This window comes from Aotus nancymaae, unplaced genomic scaffold (assembly GCF_030222135.1).
Source record: "Aotus nancymaae isolate 86718 unplaced genomic scaffold, 86718_ANA_hifiasm-v0.15.2.pri h1tg000028l, whole genome shotgun sequence".
Classification (NCBI taxonomy): Eukaryota; Metazoa; Chordata; class Mammalia; order Primates; family Aotidae; genus Aotus; species Aotus nancymaae.
Genome location: NW_026988441.1, coordinates 7980115 through 7995762, shown reverse-complemented (window position 1 = coordinate 7995762; position 15648 = coordinate 7980115). Strand labels below are relative to the sequence as shown.

At 44.5% G+C, this 15648-nt stretch overlaps 1 protein-coding gene across 4 annotated transcripts in view; it reads left to right on the top strand.

Annotated features, from left to right (window-relative positions):
• The window catches only part of SAE1 (SUMO1 activating enzyme subunit 1), a 97447-nt gene that overhangs the window by 44012 nt on the left and 37787 nt on the right, over positions 1–15648 (top strand). For 3 of the 4 annotated variants that reach the window (XM_021668550.2, XM_064381131.1, XM_064381129.1), the window contains exon 6: positions 8786–8891. In XM_021668550.2, coding sequence (XP_021524225.1) covers positions 8786–8891 — 106 coding nt within the window. The remainder of the gene's footprint in view (positions 1–8785; positions 8892–15648) is intronic. The other variant, XM_064381130.1, reaches the window with a different exon arrangement.

The window sequence follows — 15648 nt, the reverse complement described above, 5'->3', positions numbered from 1 at the left end:
GTGGTTTTCACACCCTCTAGGAAGATAATGGGCCTTTCTAGCACCTGTGCCATTCTGATAAATAAGGCCTTAGGAAAATGCCTAGCCCAGAAATAGGTGCTCAGTAGTTTGTTTGCTTCCCTTGGTGCCCAGGAGAAGCTGTCAGACGGATTTCATCACAATCAGGTCTTGGAGACAAGGCTCACATGGACACTGATGTGCAAGAGACAGAGGAGAGAGCAATGAGGTGGTGGCGAGGAAGTGCCCAAAAAGGTTTCCCAGAGGAAGAGTTGTTTGTGTTGGCATGTGAGGGACAAGCTTGCCAGGCACCAGAGCCCAGAGCAGTGCTCCGTCCGAGGAAGTAGGATAAACTGAAAGACAAACATAGGGGCAGAGTTGCTCTGGCTGCCCCCACTGGCATAGGCAGCTCTTTCTGTGAGTTGTAGAATGCCTGCTGTATGCAAGGCACTGTGTTGAGTGCAGGGAATCACGTCCACATCCTGTTGTCTCTACCTACAGCTGATGAAGAAGCTACGAGAAATTAAGTGACCCGACCAAGGTCACACAGCTGCAGAAGGTGGCGAGAGTATAGACAGTGGGTAAGGGCACAGGCTCACGCTATGATTTACAATGAGGAGGCCCCCTGGAGTTTCTAGGGTCGTGTGACATATTATGAGGATGGTGGGATAAAATATGTGAACATTGGGATCATTCTGGAAAACCTTTAGGGTAAGAGGTTGCTGTCATGCTCCCATGTTCACGTTTCTTTACTGTGAGTTGTTTGTGTTAGGTACTGCCAGAGATGATGAGATTCCTAACGGTGGTTACTCTCTAATAGCTCTTTAAAAATTAAACACAAAGTACGGTTTGTTTCTGCTGCTAGAAATACAGATTTAATTTTACCTCTACTCCTGAAATAGGTGACTAATTTGGAATACTATTAATACTTTTTTCATGAATTAGTTGAGAAATTCCACAGTTGAGGAGTGATTCATTCTTTTGATTCCCTCTTTCTGAGCAATTTGTTGACAACCTTCTCATCCTCTCTCACACCCATCATTAAAGAAACAGTCGGGTTCTTTTTCTTTCATGTGGTACCTTGGTTTCCACTGCTGATGGCCCTTGAGATTGCTTGTCTCTGTCCCTCCCCTTCGATTTTAAGCTCCATAGAGGAAAGCAGTCTTGTTCACTGCTAGATTCCTAGTCCAGTGTCTAGCACAGTCATATCTAGGGAATATTTGTTCCCTATATTCTGGTGGCTGTTAACTGCAGCATAATCCAGCAACCCTGGAGGAGATTATTTTCTTCCTTTTTTTTTTCTTTGAAGCAAGTCTCACTACTCTGTCACCCAGGCTGAAGTGCAGTGGCTCAAACACTGCTCACTGCAGCCTCCCATGTAGCTGAAACTAATGGCATCCATTACAACTGGCTAATTTTTAATCGTAAAAAATTATTATTCTGAGACAAAGTCTGGCTCTGTCACCTAGGCTGGAGTGCAGTGGCACAGTTTCAGTTCACTGCAGCCTCCACCTCCTGGGTTCAAGCAGTTCTTCTGCCTCAGCCTCCAGAATAGCTGGGACTACAGTTGTGCACCACCTACTTGGCTAATTTTTGTATTTTTGGTAGAGACAGGGTTTCACCATACTGGCCAGGCTGGTCTCCCAACTCCTGGCCTCAAGTGATCTGCCCACCTTGGCCTTCCAAAGTGCTGGGATTATAGGTATGAGCCACCACGCCCTGCCTGATTATTTTCATTTTAAAAAAGGATTATTGAAGTAACCTCCTTTGTTATGAATGAAATGAATTAACTTGCTAGTATATTAGTTCTCATGGTTTAGGTCATTAGAGGTAAGCTGAGAGACAGACTTGCCCAGAAATATTTAGAACCAAGTCAGTTGCCCAGGCTGGAACCCTCAGGCCAGAGAGGTTCAGAATCCTGCTAATTATTAATATCAGAAATGCTGATAGCAGGTTTTCTGGGTAGGAGAGTTAGTTAGGGTGGGGGATGGTAGTGTTAGCTTATCTATATATATATTTAATTTTATATATTATTTATTTTTGAGATAGGGTGTGACTCTTGTAGCCCAGGCTGGAGTGCAGTGGTGTGAACACAGCTCAGTGCAGCCTTGAACTTCTGGGCTAAAAGGATCCTTGTCTCCAAGTTAGCAGGGACTACAGGCGTGTGCCACCATGCCCTGCTAATTTTTTCGTTTTTTTTTTTTTGAGATGGGTTCTCTAGCTGTGTTGCTGAGGCCGGTCTCAAACTCCTGGCCTCAAGCGATCCTCTTGCCTTGGTGCCTTCCAAAGTACTGAGATTATAAGCCACCACACCTAGCCTATATTATCTATTTTTGTATTGTGATATTTAATCCACAAAAGAAGATATGCAGCATCAATGAAGATAACAGAACAAAACAAACACCTTAAAAACACAAACATTTGTAGTACTTTCATACCAATCTGTGTGCTGCTTTTCTGTCTTCTGCCTGTTTCTCCTCCTTGTACCCTCACCAGGTAAGTAACCCCAGAGCTGCTAGTACATTTGTGTGGACTAAAAAAGACACCTGGAAGGGGCAGATAGAGTCCTGCTTGGCTTCTTGTTTTATCATGTGTTTATAAATCTAAACAGTGACATAGAACTTATTATACAATATTTTAGGCATAAATCAAGAATGATTTAGCTCTCCATCAGATGGACCTACCACTCAATTTGAAGCATCAAATGTTACTGGTGTGGTGAGATCCTCTGGCTCTCCCTCCAATAGAAGTCACTACCCTCCTCAGTTGTGTTCTCATTCCCATGAATTTCTTCTTACTACTTATGTATGTATTTCCACACAGTTTATAGAATTGCTTTACATGCTTTTAAGCTTAAAAATTGGTTTTATATTGTGTGCATGGTGCCACCTGCTTTTAAAGAGCAGCAACACATTTGTGAGGCCATCTGCTTATATGTTGTTTTAGGGCTTTGCTGTCCGTTATGGTAGCCACTAGCCACAGGTGGCTATTTAAATTAATTAAAGTAAAATAAAAAATTCAGTTTCTCAGTCTCACTGGTCACATTTCAAGTGGCCAGTAAGCACATGTGGCTATTGGCATCTGTATTGCTTCCATCGTCACTGCAAGTTCTCTTGGATAGCCCTGCAGGGCATTTCATTTTGGTTTTTGTTTTGTTTTAGTTTTTTGCTAGAGTATTTGTTGCATAAATACATTACTATTTATGTATCCATTTTTCTATTTATGAGCATTTGAGTATGCACGTTTTTGTTGTTACAAATGATGTGCTGCATAAGCATTTTGTTTGTGTGTGTGTATAGATGATCTCCTTGGGCAATTGTGCTAATTTCTCTTGAAGATGTACCTGGGAATAAAATTAAGATGAGGGCATTTTCAGCTTTACCAGACTCTGTTAAGTTACTTTCAAGTGGTTTTATCAATTTATATTCCCGAACCGACAGTATGTACCAGTAACATTTGGCAACTTCAGGCTTTTTTTTCCACTCTGTTGAGTGTGAAAAATGTGTTTTGATTGGGTTGTCATTTGTTAGAATACTTTTTAAAAGCTTTTTAAAGATTCCTGGTCCCTCTACCCCCACTCTCACTTCCCCTACCCCAGAAATTTTGATTGGGTTAGGACCTGGGGATTATATTCATCTTTATATGCAGAATTTCATTACCTGTTACAAATGTTCAGCCTGGTTTAAGAAGTAAGATAAGGCTGGGTGCAATGGCTCATGCCTGTAATCCTAGCACTTTGGGAAGCAAAGGTAGGCAGATCACTTGAGCCCAGGAGTTCGACACCAGCCTGGGCAACGTGGTGAAACCCCATCTCTACCAAAAATACAAAAAATTAGCTGGGCGTGGTGGGGTGCGCCTATGGTACCAGCAACTTGGGAAGCTGAGGCAGGAGGATTGCTTGAGCCTGGGAAGTGGAGGCAGCAGTGAGCTGACCTTGTGCCACTGTACTACATCCTGGGTGACAGAGCAACACACTGTCTCAAAAAGTATATGTATTTTTTAAAATTTTTATTTTCTCCAACCCCTCTCCTGCACTGCTCCCGCCGCTTTTCAGATTTTTTTTTAAGTGAAATAAGTTCATAATTCCAAATGTGGAAAATACAGAACGAGTTAACGAAATGTTAATCCTCTTATCAAATAATGACTAACATTCTTTTCAGTGTTTTTCCAAGAACATATGTAATAAAATGGGGCAGAAAATATTATATACCATTACATACAATATATATGGTTGCCTCTCTTTATTAATGGATTTCACATTCATGGATTCAACCAACTGTGGATCAAAAGTATTTGGCGTGCTTGGAGTACATCCAAAAAAAGGAAGAAAATTAAAATTATACTAATAATAAAATATTTGGGAAGTAACAATTGCATCTGTCAGTACTAAACATGTACAGACTTTTTTTTCCCTCATTCCCTAAACAATACAACAACTGTTTACGTAGCAATTACATTAGCTATTGTAAGTAATCCAGAGGTGATTTAAAGTATATGGGAGGCCGGACTCGGCTCATGCTTGAAATCCCAGCACTTTGAGAGGCTGTGGTGAGCTGATCACTTGTCAGGAGTTGGAGACCATCCTAGCCAACATGGTGAAACCCCATCCCTACTGAAAACACAAAACTAGCCAGGCATGGTGGTGCGCACCTGTAATCCCAGCTACTTGGGAGACTGAGGCTGGGGAATCGCTTGAACTTAGGAGGTGGAGGTTGCAGTCAGCCAAGATTGTGCCATTGCACTCCAGCCTGGCAACAGAGTGAGACTTCGTCTCAAAAATAAATAAAGTATATGGGAGAATGTGCATAGAGTGTAGGCAAGTACTACGACATTTATTTATTTATTTTTTGAGACAGATTGTTGCCTTATCACCAAGGCTGGAAGCACAATGGTACAGTCTCCTCCGCCTCCCAGGTTCAAGTGATCCTCTGGCCTCAGCCTCCCTAGTAGCTGGAATTACAGGCTGGTGCCACCACACCTGGCTAAATTTCATATTTTTGGTAGAGAGGGGGTTTTGCTATGTTGTCCAGGCTCGTCTCCAACTGCTGACCTCAAGTAATCTGCCTATATCAGCCTCCCAAAGTTGTGGGGTTACAGACGTGAGCCACTGCACCTGGCCTGTATATGTATATGCATGTACGTGGTTTTGTCTTTTGCTTTTTTCATCTTTCCATCTACTTTGGAGCGTGTGATTTTAAATGTCCTTGTCATTTTTCTCTTCTTGCCTAGTCGTAATCTATTTTACTCAATACTAGTGTATTGAGGTTATTGCAGTTTCCTACTGTTCTAAATGACTCCTCACAACCTCATAATTTGATGGTTGATGGGCTATGGAAGAATTCATCTTTTAAATTTACTCATAGGTTTTTTGGCAAATGAAAAGCAGGTCGGATTCTATCGGCTCATGAGTATTTAACTGAAAGTCTAGTCTGTTCAGTGCTATGCCTTTTCCTGCCTCAGGAAACTGATCCCCATTTGAGGAGAGGAGGTCAGTTAATGCTGTAAGAGGGCTTGTTATTAGTCTTTTATTGTTGTTGTTGTTGTTTTTTGAGACGGAGTCTTGCTCTGTCGCCCAGGCTGGAGTGCAGCGGAATAATCTTGGCTCACTGTAACCTCCGCCTTCTGGGTTCAAGCAATTCTCCTGCCTCAGCCTCACGAGCAGCTGGGATTACAGGCACACATAGCATCACGTCTCACTAATTTTTATATTTTTAGTGGAGATGGGGTTTCGCCATGTTGGCCAGGCTGGTCTCAAACTCCTGACCTCAGGTGATCTGCCCACCTTCATCTCCCAAAGTGCTGGGATTACTGCTGTGAGCCAGTGAGTCCTGCCTTGTTACTAGTCTTAACTAGATTGAAATCTTTAAGCCCAGAATTGTATGTGAAGGAAACAGATGGTGGACGGGAGTGGCTCAGGCATTCTTGAGCTGAGGAAGTGTAGGAGTGGAGGCGTGTAAGTTACCTGTTTTCGGGTGTTCATTCCAGTTGATAGTGGATGCTACTCCCTGGCAGACACTTTGGGGTACCTCACCTGAAAGACCCCTGATTCCCCGAAGGCATTGTCAGGTGTATTTTTTCTTTATAAACCTAATGCCAGTGGAGTGGGTAAGGCAGGTACCTACCACTATTTGCATCTGCTGCTACAGATTAGGCAGCTTGGTTAAGTTTTGTTTAGTTTTTTTGAGATGGAGTCTCTCTCTGTAGCCCAGGCCTCAAGCAGTTCTCCTACCTTAGCCTCCCAAGTAGCTGAGGTTACAGGCACAAGCCACCATGCCCAGCTAATTTTTTTTTTATTTTTTTTATTTTTAGTAGAGATGGAGTTTCACCATGTTGGCCAGTCTGATCTTGAACTGCTGTTCTTAGCCTCCCAAAGTGCTGGGATTATAGGCAGGAGCCACCGCTGTTTTGTTTTTAATTGTTATGAGTTAGTTTGAATCAAAAGTGATATTAAGTGGAGTGCAAGAAGCACTGAATAACTATTGTTATTTGAGAGGAGTAATAAACACCAGGGCCACTGGGGAGTCCCAGGGGCATCAGGAATTTGTGGACTTTCCATTTAGAGCATTGTCATTAATGTGTATCTGCATCTCTGCATTCCAGCTTTCACATTTTCAATTCCTAGGAGAGAGAATTTGATTGGCTTGGCTGGGGCCATGTGCCTACTTCTGGCTGTCACCTGTGGCTAGGCGGCTAGTACCTGTTACAGACAGGGCCACTGGGGGCTTCCTTCCCAGTTGTCAGCCACAGGCCCAAGATAAGTAAATTAATTTGCTGAACGTCAGAAGTTACATGAAGAGCTGGCAGTAAGTAGTTTTGCCGGTACACACAGGCACAAAGGGCCTCTTTTCTTGGCCCCCAGTGCACTGGACTCTGTTGGGTCGAGGAAATGAAGGCAGTATACCCACTCAGAGCCCAGACCTTTTCTCCCTCCAGTTGTAGACCACACTCTGGATACCTGGGACCCTTGAAATCTGCCCAGACAACCCCAAGCTTCTCAGGATTTTTTGTAAGCTGCTTCCCTGTTCTGCCTGTGCAGTGCAGGCCTTGTCACAGTATCTGAATGCTTAGGCCAGAGGTGTGGGGGTTTGGTGAGAAAGGATGAGCTGGCTAGCCACACTCAAGGGCAGAGCCACCAGCATTGTGGGACAGAGCCAGGCATGGGAAGATAAGTGGGCATGGATTGGGGCCAGCTTTCCCGATGTGCCTTATTCTGGCACAGAACTCCTAAGGAGTGTGAAAATCTCAAATTTGATTCAGGCCTTCCAGGTGGTTATGAATAAGGTATATTTGTCAAGACAGGATAGTACAATATACTTCATTTAATAGCTTATTAGTGTGATTTATAGCTAAATATGTACACATATGTAGATCTTCATTCATACTCTTGCCCCAGGCCCTAAAAATGTTTGCTAATAGGCAAGACCTGCCTGGGACTGAGACTCTAAAACACAACCCTCAACCCCGACTCCGTTTCATATAGTAGCCTAACATAGCAGTTGGTTCATTGCTTATAGTCAGGCAAACAACAAAGACTCTAAATAGAGCTCTTGGTAATTTTTGAAACTGCCTGGTGAGACTTTGTTTCCTCATTCTGATGGCATTCCCAAACCATATTGCAAATGGCTTGATCTGTATTTTAAAACTTGTTAAGAAGGGCCTGGCAGTCTACATAGCAGGCATCAAATGTCACTAGGCTGTCTTCATGACTCATCTTTTGAGGTCAAACAGACCCATTGACGAAAAGATTTGAGGACAGTGAAAACATCTTGTATACTATCTTTTTTTTTTTTTTGAGATGGAGTCTCGCTCTTGTCGCCCAGGCTGGAGTGTAGTGGTGTGATCTTGCTCACTGCAACCTCCACCTCCTGAGTTCAAGCGATTCTCCTATCTTAGTTTCCCAAGTAGCTGGGACTGCAGGAGGCTGCCACCATGCCCAGCTAATTTTTTTTTTTTTTTTTGAGATGGAGTCTCGCTCTATTGCCAGGCTAGAATGCAGCAGTATGATCCTGGCTCACTGCAACCTCCACTTCCTGAGTTCAAATGATTCTCCTGCCTCAGCTTCCTGAGTAGCTGGGACTACAGGTGTGCACCACCATGCCCAGCTAATTTTTGTATTTTCAGTAGAGACGGGGTTTCACCTTTTTGGCCAGGATGGTCTCCATCTCTTGACCTTGTGTTCCGCCCTCCTCAGCCTCCTAAAGTGCTGGGATTATAGGTGTGAGCCACTGCGCCCGGCCTTTTTTTTTTTTTTTGATGGAGTCTCAGTCCGTCACCCAGGCTGGAGTGCAGTGGCTCAGTCTCAACTCACTGCAACCTCCGCCTTCTGGGTTCAAGCAATTCTCCTGTCAGCCTCCCAAGTAGCTGGGACTACAGGTGCCTACCAACACGTCCAGCTAATTTTTGTATTTTTATTAGAACCAGGGTTTCACCTTGTTGGTCAGGCTGGTCTCAAACTCCTGACCTCAGGTGATCCACCCGCCTTGGCCTCCCAAAGTACTGGGATTACAGGCGTGAGCCACTACCCTTGGCCTAGCCAAAGTTAAAGATCCAGAATGCAAGCAGGTCTTTGGGAGCTTGGCTCTGTGCAAGGAGTACGTGTCGTGTATCCCTAGCCTTTAGGGAAGCACACAGTGAGTGCTCAACAGGCATTCCTTGGATCAAATGGTCTCTGCTGCTTTTAATGGTCAGCAAATATTAAATAATGAGATTTTTCTGAGGTGAAGAGCGACTGTCCTGTGATCGAAAGCCAGCATATCTTATTCCTAAGCAGTTCTGCCTTTTTCCTTAGAAGGTGGTCTTCTGCCCCGTGAAAGAAGCCCTGGAGGTGGACTGGAGCAGTGAGAAAGCAAAGGCTGCTCTGAAGCGCACAACCTCAGACTACTTTCTCCTTCAAGGTAGGCCTAAAGCACAACTTTCCCCAGGGAGGTCTTTTGGCTCTGATTTCTGCAAATCTGGTTGTAAGGTCCAGATGGTTTTGTGATGTTTGCCTTGGGTGGCATTCTTCATTAGCTAGTTCCCAGTGATCACTTGAGAAAGGCACGTGAAGGGTGAGGTCCACCATTGAGCTCTGGGTTCTAATGACTTTTGCTTTTTTTACTTGTTGAAATGGCCTCCCTCTAAAGTTGAGCCTAAGGTGATAGTGTCACAGGTCACAGATTGAACAACTTCCTTTTTTTTTTTGAGACAGAGTCTTGTTCTGTCACCCAGGCTAAAGTGCAGTGGAGTGCAAGTTCGACTCACTGCAACCTCCACCTCCCAGGTTGAAGCGATTCTGGTATTTTGGTGTCCCCAGTAACTGGGTTGACAGGCATGTGCCACTGCGCCTGGCTAATTTTTGTATTTTGAGTAGAGACAGGGTTTTACCATGTTGACCAGGCTGATCTCTTAACTCCTGACCTCAGGTGATACACCTGCGTCAGCCTCTCAAAGTGCTGGGATTGCAGGCATGATCCATCATGCTAAGCCTGATCGAGCAACTTCTCTTCACCTTTTGTTGTTTTCTTTCTCTTTCTTTCTTTCTTTCTTTCCTTCTTTCCTTTCTTTCTTTTCTTTTTTTTTTTTTTTTTTTGAGACAAAGTCTTGCTCTGCTGTCACCTAGGCTGGAGTGCAGTAGCACAATCATGACTCACTGTAGCCTCGACTTCCTGGGCTTGAGTGCTCCCCATGCCTCAGCCTCCTGAGTAGCTGGTACTACAGGCACACACCACCATGCCCAACTAGTTTTTGTATTTTGTTGTAGAAGCGAGGTTTCTCTGTGTAGCCCAGACTGGTCTTGAACTCCTGGGCTCCAGTGATACCCCGACCTAGTCCCTTCCAAAGTGCTGGAGTTAAAGACATAAGCCACTGCGCTTGGCCTGCTCTTCAGAATTATTTCCCTGCCTCAAAACCAGCTTCACTCTTATGAAAGGTGGGGTTGTTTTCCCTCTTACTATTAATGAACTACATTTCAGTCCATCTTTGCTGGTGGTCAGGAGACTGTTAGTAAGTATTGGTTGGCTTCTCAGTGTTCTTCCTGTGCCTGGCACTGTTTTTTGTTTTGTTTTGTTTTGTTTTGAGACGGTGTCTTACTCTGTCACCAGGCTGGAGTTCAGTGGCACCATCTCAGCTCACTGCACCCTATGCCTCCTGGGTTCAAGTCATTCTCCTGCCTCAGGCTCCTGAGTAGTTGTGATTACAGGCATAGACCACCATGCCCGGCTAATTTTGTATTTTTAGTAGAGACAGGGTTTCGCCATGTTGGCCAGGCTGGTCTCGAACTTTTGACTTAAGATGATCCGCCAGCCTCAGCCTCCCAAAGTGCTGGGATTACAGGCATGAGCCACCCTGCCTGGAGGGATGAATTATTTCAAAGTCCCAAATATCCGTTTGTATGGAAAGAATTACATGGGTTGAGCAGGAATGAGTCTTGCTTATGAATGGACTGTACTCAAAAAATGCCTCCTGTTGACATTGGGAGCAGGTGTGGAAGAGGTGCCAGCAGTCAGAGCAGAGTCCTCTCCAGGCTGGGGTTCCATGTGGGAGCAGCGCCTAGGCCTTTTGGGAGAAGCTTGTTGCCCACTGCCTCCCACATAGAAAGCCCTCAGGAAACAATGGCTGCTAATTGGCCAAGGCTTGGGTTTGACTTGAGCATCTCTAACTGCTGCTTATGAAAGGAGTCAGCTGCTCTTTGAATTTACCATAATCCAGTGATTCTCAACTGGGGACATTTGGTGGTGTCTGGAAACATTTTTTGTTGTTAGAGCTAGGTGGGGAGATATTACTGGCATCTATCTAGTGGGTGGAAGAGAGGGATGTTGCTGAATATCCCACAGTGCACAGGACAGCCCCCCCGAGGACAAACTGTTATCCAGCACAAAATGCCAGTAGTGTGCTGAGGTGAAGACATCCTGATTTAACCCTCTGCAGTTTCCAGAGTATTTAATCATTCATCTCAACATCACAGGGGTCATTGAACTAAGGAGACAAAACTGGTATCTAGGAGCAAAGTGAATATTTAATGCAGATGCTTCTGGCCATCAGCATCAGAAAGTATGGGGCTGGAGGAGTGGACAGGTGGTTGAGGAAGAAACAGTAGCTTTATGACTTGTGTGGCAGGCAGTGGTGCATGGTTGTTCAGAACAAGACCTTTGGAATTAAAACAGACCTGGCTTCCAGCGGGTTCTGCCGCTCTGCCATTTTTTTTAGATGGGTGATTCTGAGCCACTAACTTTAAATTCCCTGAGCTTCAGACTCCTCTCTGCAGCTGGTGGTGTTAATAGCACTTGCCGGAGGACCTTTGTGAGGTTTAGGTGATAATACGTGCAAAAGGCCCGGCACAGAGTTAAGTCCTAGAGAACTGTGTCATCCATGAAGAGATGTGCTTTTTTTTTCCTCTTTTTTTGGATTTGTAAACTTTTCAACTCTGCAGTAGATGATTTGTGGTTGACTGTGTTTACCCCTGTATTTTTGGAGACAGTCCAGCTCTGTCACCCAGGCTGGAGTGCTTTGGCGCAACTTTTGCCTCCCAGGTTCAAGTGATTCTGCCTCAGCTTTCTGAGTAGCTTGGGTATTAGGCTCACACCACTGAGTCCAACTAATTTTGTATTTTTAGTAGAGCTGGGTTTCACCGTGTTGGTCAGACTGGTCTCAAACTCCTGACCTCATTGTGATCCCACCCTCCTTGGCCTCCTCCCAAAGTGCTGAGATTATGGGTGTGAGCTACCGCCTCAGCCCAATTTTTGTATTTTTAGTAGAGATGGAGTTTGCCATGTTGGCCAGGCTGGTCTTGATCTCCTGATTTAGTAATCTACCCGTCTTGGACTCCCAAAGTGTTGGGATTACAGGCGTGAGCCACTGTGCCTGGCCTCTATTTTCTTTTTTTTTTTTTTTCTGAGATAGGATTTCCCTCTTGTTGCCCAGACTGGAGTGCATTGGCATAGTCTTGGCTCACTGCAACCTCCGCCTCCCAGATTCAAGCAGTTCTCCTGCCTCAGCCTCCCGAGTAGCTGGGATTACAGGGATGTGCCACCAGGCCCGGCTAATTTTGTATTTTTAGTAGAGACGGGGTTTCTTCGTGTTGGTCAGGCTGGTCTCCAACTCCTGACCTCAGGTGATCCACCCACCTCAGCCTTTCAAAGTACTGGGATTATAGGCATGAGCCACTGTGCTCGTCTTTTTTCATTTTTTCAGATGGAGTCTCCCTCTGTCACCCAGGCTGGAGTATGGTGGTGCTATTTTGGCTCATTGCAATCTTCACCTCCTAAGTTCAAGTGATTCTCCCACTTCAGCCTTCTGAGTAGCTGGGATTGCAGGTGTGTGTCACCACACCTGGCTAATTTTTGTATTTTTAGTAGAGATGGGATTTCACCATATTGGCCAGGCTGGTCTTGAACTCCTGACCTCAAATGATCCTCCCACCTCAGCCTCCCAAAGTTCTGGGATTAGAGGCATGAGCCACTGTGCCCAGCCTAGAGATGTATCTTACAGAGGTTGTGAAAACAAAATCCACAGGTAAAACAAACCTCATGGTCTAAATTCTGACTCTGTCTATAAAACCATGGATATGACTTTCAGCAATCTCAACCATGCTCAACCTCGGTCTCCTTAAAAGAAAATGGGATAACAACTATACTTCAAAAATTGTCACAAGACTGTGAGAGAATTCATCAACTTAGGTGCCAGAAACATGGAAACAAGAGTAGTGCCTACAAAGTTTACCACTCAACTTGGATATCACCCAAAGCCACCCTACATCCTGAAGTCAGAATGTTACTGAGGCTTGACTTTACAATAGGCAAAAAATCAAGGCCACTTTTAAATTATTTCCATTTTCAATATGCTAACCTTGATCTAAAAAATCCTTCCTGATGCTAACGTTCTGACAAGAGCCAAAGAGGAAAACTAGAATGGTACAAAATGTTGGGTCACTGAGCTCGGTGGCTCATGCCTGTAATCCCAGCGCTTTGGGAGGCCAAGGCGGGTAAATCACTTGAGGTCAGGAGGCAGAGGTGGCAGTGAGCCGAGATCGTGCCACCACACTCCAGCCTGGGCGACAGAACGAGACTCTGTCTCAAAGTAAAATAAAATAAATCTCTACACTAATTCATCTCATTAAATTTCACATCTGCACTCTGTGAGTTAGGGAAACAGAATCACTATGATACTAGAGAAAACTCTGGTGCGGATATGTATTAGAGACACAAAGATTATCTGAATTCAGGTCCAGATAATTGTCTTCTTTTTCCCCAAGGAACATTTGAATTGTATTTCTATTAGATAAGCATCATAGTAAAAAGTCTTCATGGCTGGGCACGGTGGCTCACACCTGTAATCCCAGCACTTTGGGAGGCCGAGGCAGACAGACCATGAGGTCAGGAGCTCGAAACCAGCCTGACCAACATGGTGAAACCTCGTCTCTACTAAAAATACAAAAATTAGCCGGCGTGGTGGCACACGCATATAATCCCAGCTACTCAGGAGGCTGAGGCAGAAGAATCGCTTGAACCCAGGAGGCAGAGGTTGCAGTGAGCTGAGATCGCGCCACTGTACTCCAGCCTGGGCCACAGAGCAAGACTCTGAGTCTTCAAACTTTTTGAAGGTATAAAAAGTTTTATTTGTTAAGCCCTCCTTATGTTTTTGTCTTCTACATTTCTAGGGGAATTACTGTTAAGTTTTTTAGTATCTTCTTGAAAAATGGTTAACAGTTGTACCCATGTGTGTTTGGGTTTGTGTAATCAAACTGAAACACTGGTTAGGAGCTTGCTTGTTTACACTTGATAGCAAAAATGATAGGGAAAGATTGTGTAGCATGCATAGAGTGGTCTCTGGTTTTCTTGGCAGCATAATTTAATATTTCTTTGGATGTACCATCATATGTGACCAGTCTTATCTTGAAAGGCATGCATGTTTTCCATGTTCCCAGTGCTTGGAATTTGTTTCCACGATTCTTTCTAGGAACATGACTAATGTGCCTTAGGAATTCCTAGTGGGGACAAGGTGCTTGGCTGGGATGCATACCTAAGAATACCTCACAAAGAAACCTGACTGTTTCACCATTTCCTAATGGAGCACACAGTAGGTGTTCAATAAATAAGTATTTTTTGCATGAGTGGTTTTTGCTTGTCTGGTCATTTGCTCCACTGCAGAGGAAGAGCATTGTGCCTGCTGGGGTCCCCAGAGGGTCCTTTTGCCTGCATGCCTGCCCCTATGGCACCCATCAGGCTTTTGATTCCAGTGTTGCCCTGGGCCACCACTCACAGGTAGATGTTTTTTATTGCTCCATTCACAATTCAGCTACCTGCTGTCCTCGTGCATGTGCTTGCTATGTTTAAGTATTGGGGATTTTTCCAGTTTACTTAATAAGTTAGTGACGAGATCGAATGCTTCCTGCTGCATTTTTCCACTGTCTTGAGAGTTGGCCTCACCATCTGTGAGCAAAAGGTCTCATCTTTTTATTATTCTCCCATGGCATGTTGCAAAACAGTAAGTGTGAGCTGGTTTCCTGTAGCAAAAAGTTGACTTTGATTTGTTCTTTTTGAGGTTACTGTGAGTTTATCATAACAGGAGTGCTAAAAATACCAAGTCTGGTATGGAAACAGCATTCACTTACCAGCATGAACAATAACATACAGGTTTAGCCTAGAGCAGGAAGAAATGGACTTCATCTCAAGATGAGAATACTTATCAGAGAATTCTTGGCAATCTGAACTTGCTCAGTCTCTCTTCTGATGAGTTATGGAAAAGTACTTAGACCATCTTTGAGCCACAGACTTGAAGCTGAAAATATTCGTAGACCAAACATTTTGTGAGCACCTGCTATGTACCAGATCTCATGGCTGGGAATTCATCAGAGGAAGAGGAACAGAATAAGTCTCCTTGCCGATGTAAAAGACAGACAAATAATTCTGCTCTTTGTGAGGACAGCTATAACAGAGGACTATAGAAAGACAAGGACTTGCTCTGTTTTCCAGGCTAAAGTGCAGTGGCACAATCATAGCTCACTGTAGCCTTTAACTCCTGGGCTCAAGTGATCCTCTTACCTTGACCTGCAGAGTAGCTGGGACTATAGGCATGTGCCACCACACCTAGCTATTTTCAAAAATTTGTTGGTACAGATGGGGGTGGGTGGGGGTCTTGCTATGTTGCCCAGGCTGGTCTTGAACTCCTGGCCTCAAGAAATCCTCTCACCTCAGTTTCCCAAAGAGGGGACCATAGGCAAGCACCACCGTGCCTGGCTTGTTGTTCTGTTTTTACATTTGAATTATTCCATAATAATAAAAAGTAATTTATTATGGGAGCTTAGGAGACTGAACGTCTGGCCATCTCTGGGGAGTTGTGAAGTCTTGACAGAGGAGGGGAGATCTGAGCTGTATTTTGTAGAACAGGTATTTGTCAGGTGGGAAAGAGGTAAGAATATTGCAGAGCAACACATGCACAGGGCCATCAGGACAGAGGCTGAGCCTTAGAGGCTGCTAGAGCTTGGAGGGAGTGGGCCAGTGGTTTCCCAACTGATAGAATATCAGAATCTGGTTGTGTGCTCATGCCTGTAATCCCAGCACTTTGGGAGGCTGAGATGGGTGGATCACGAGATCAAAAGATCAAGATCATCCTGGGCAACATCGTGAACCCCATCTCTACTAAAAATACAAAAATTAGCTGGGCCTGGTGGCGCAC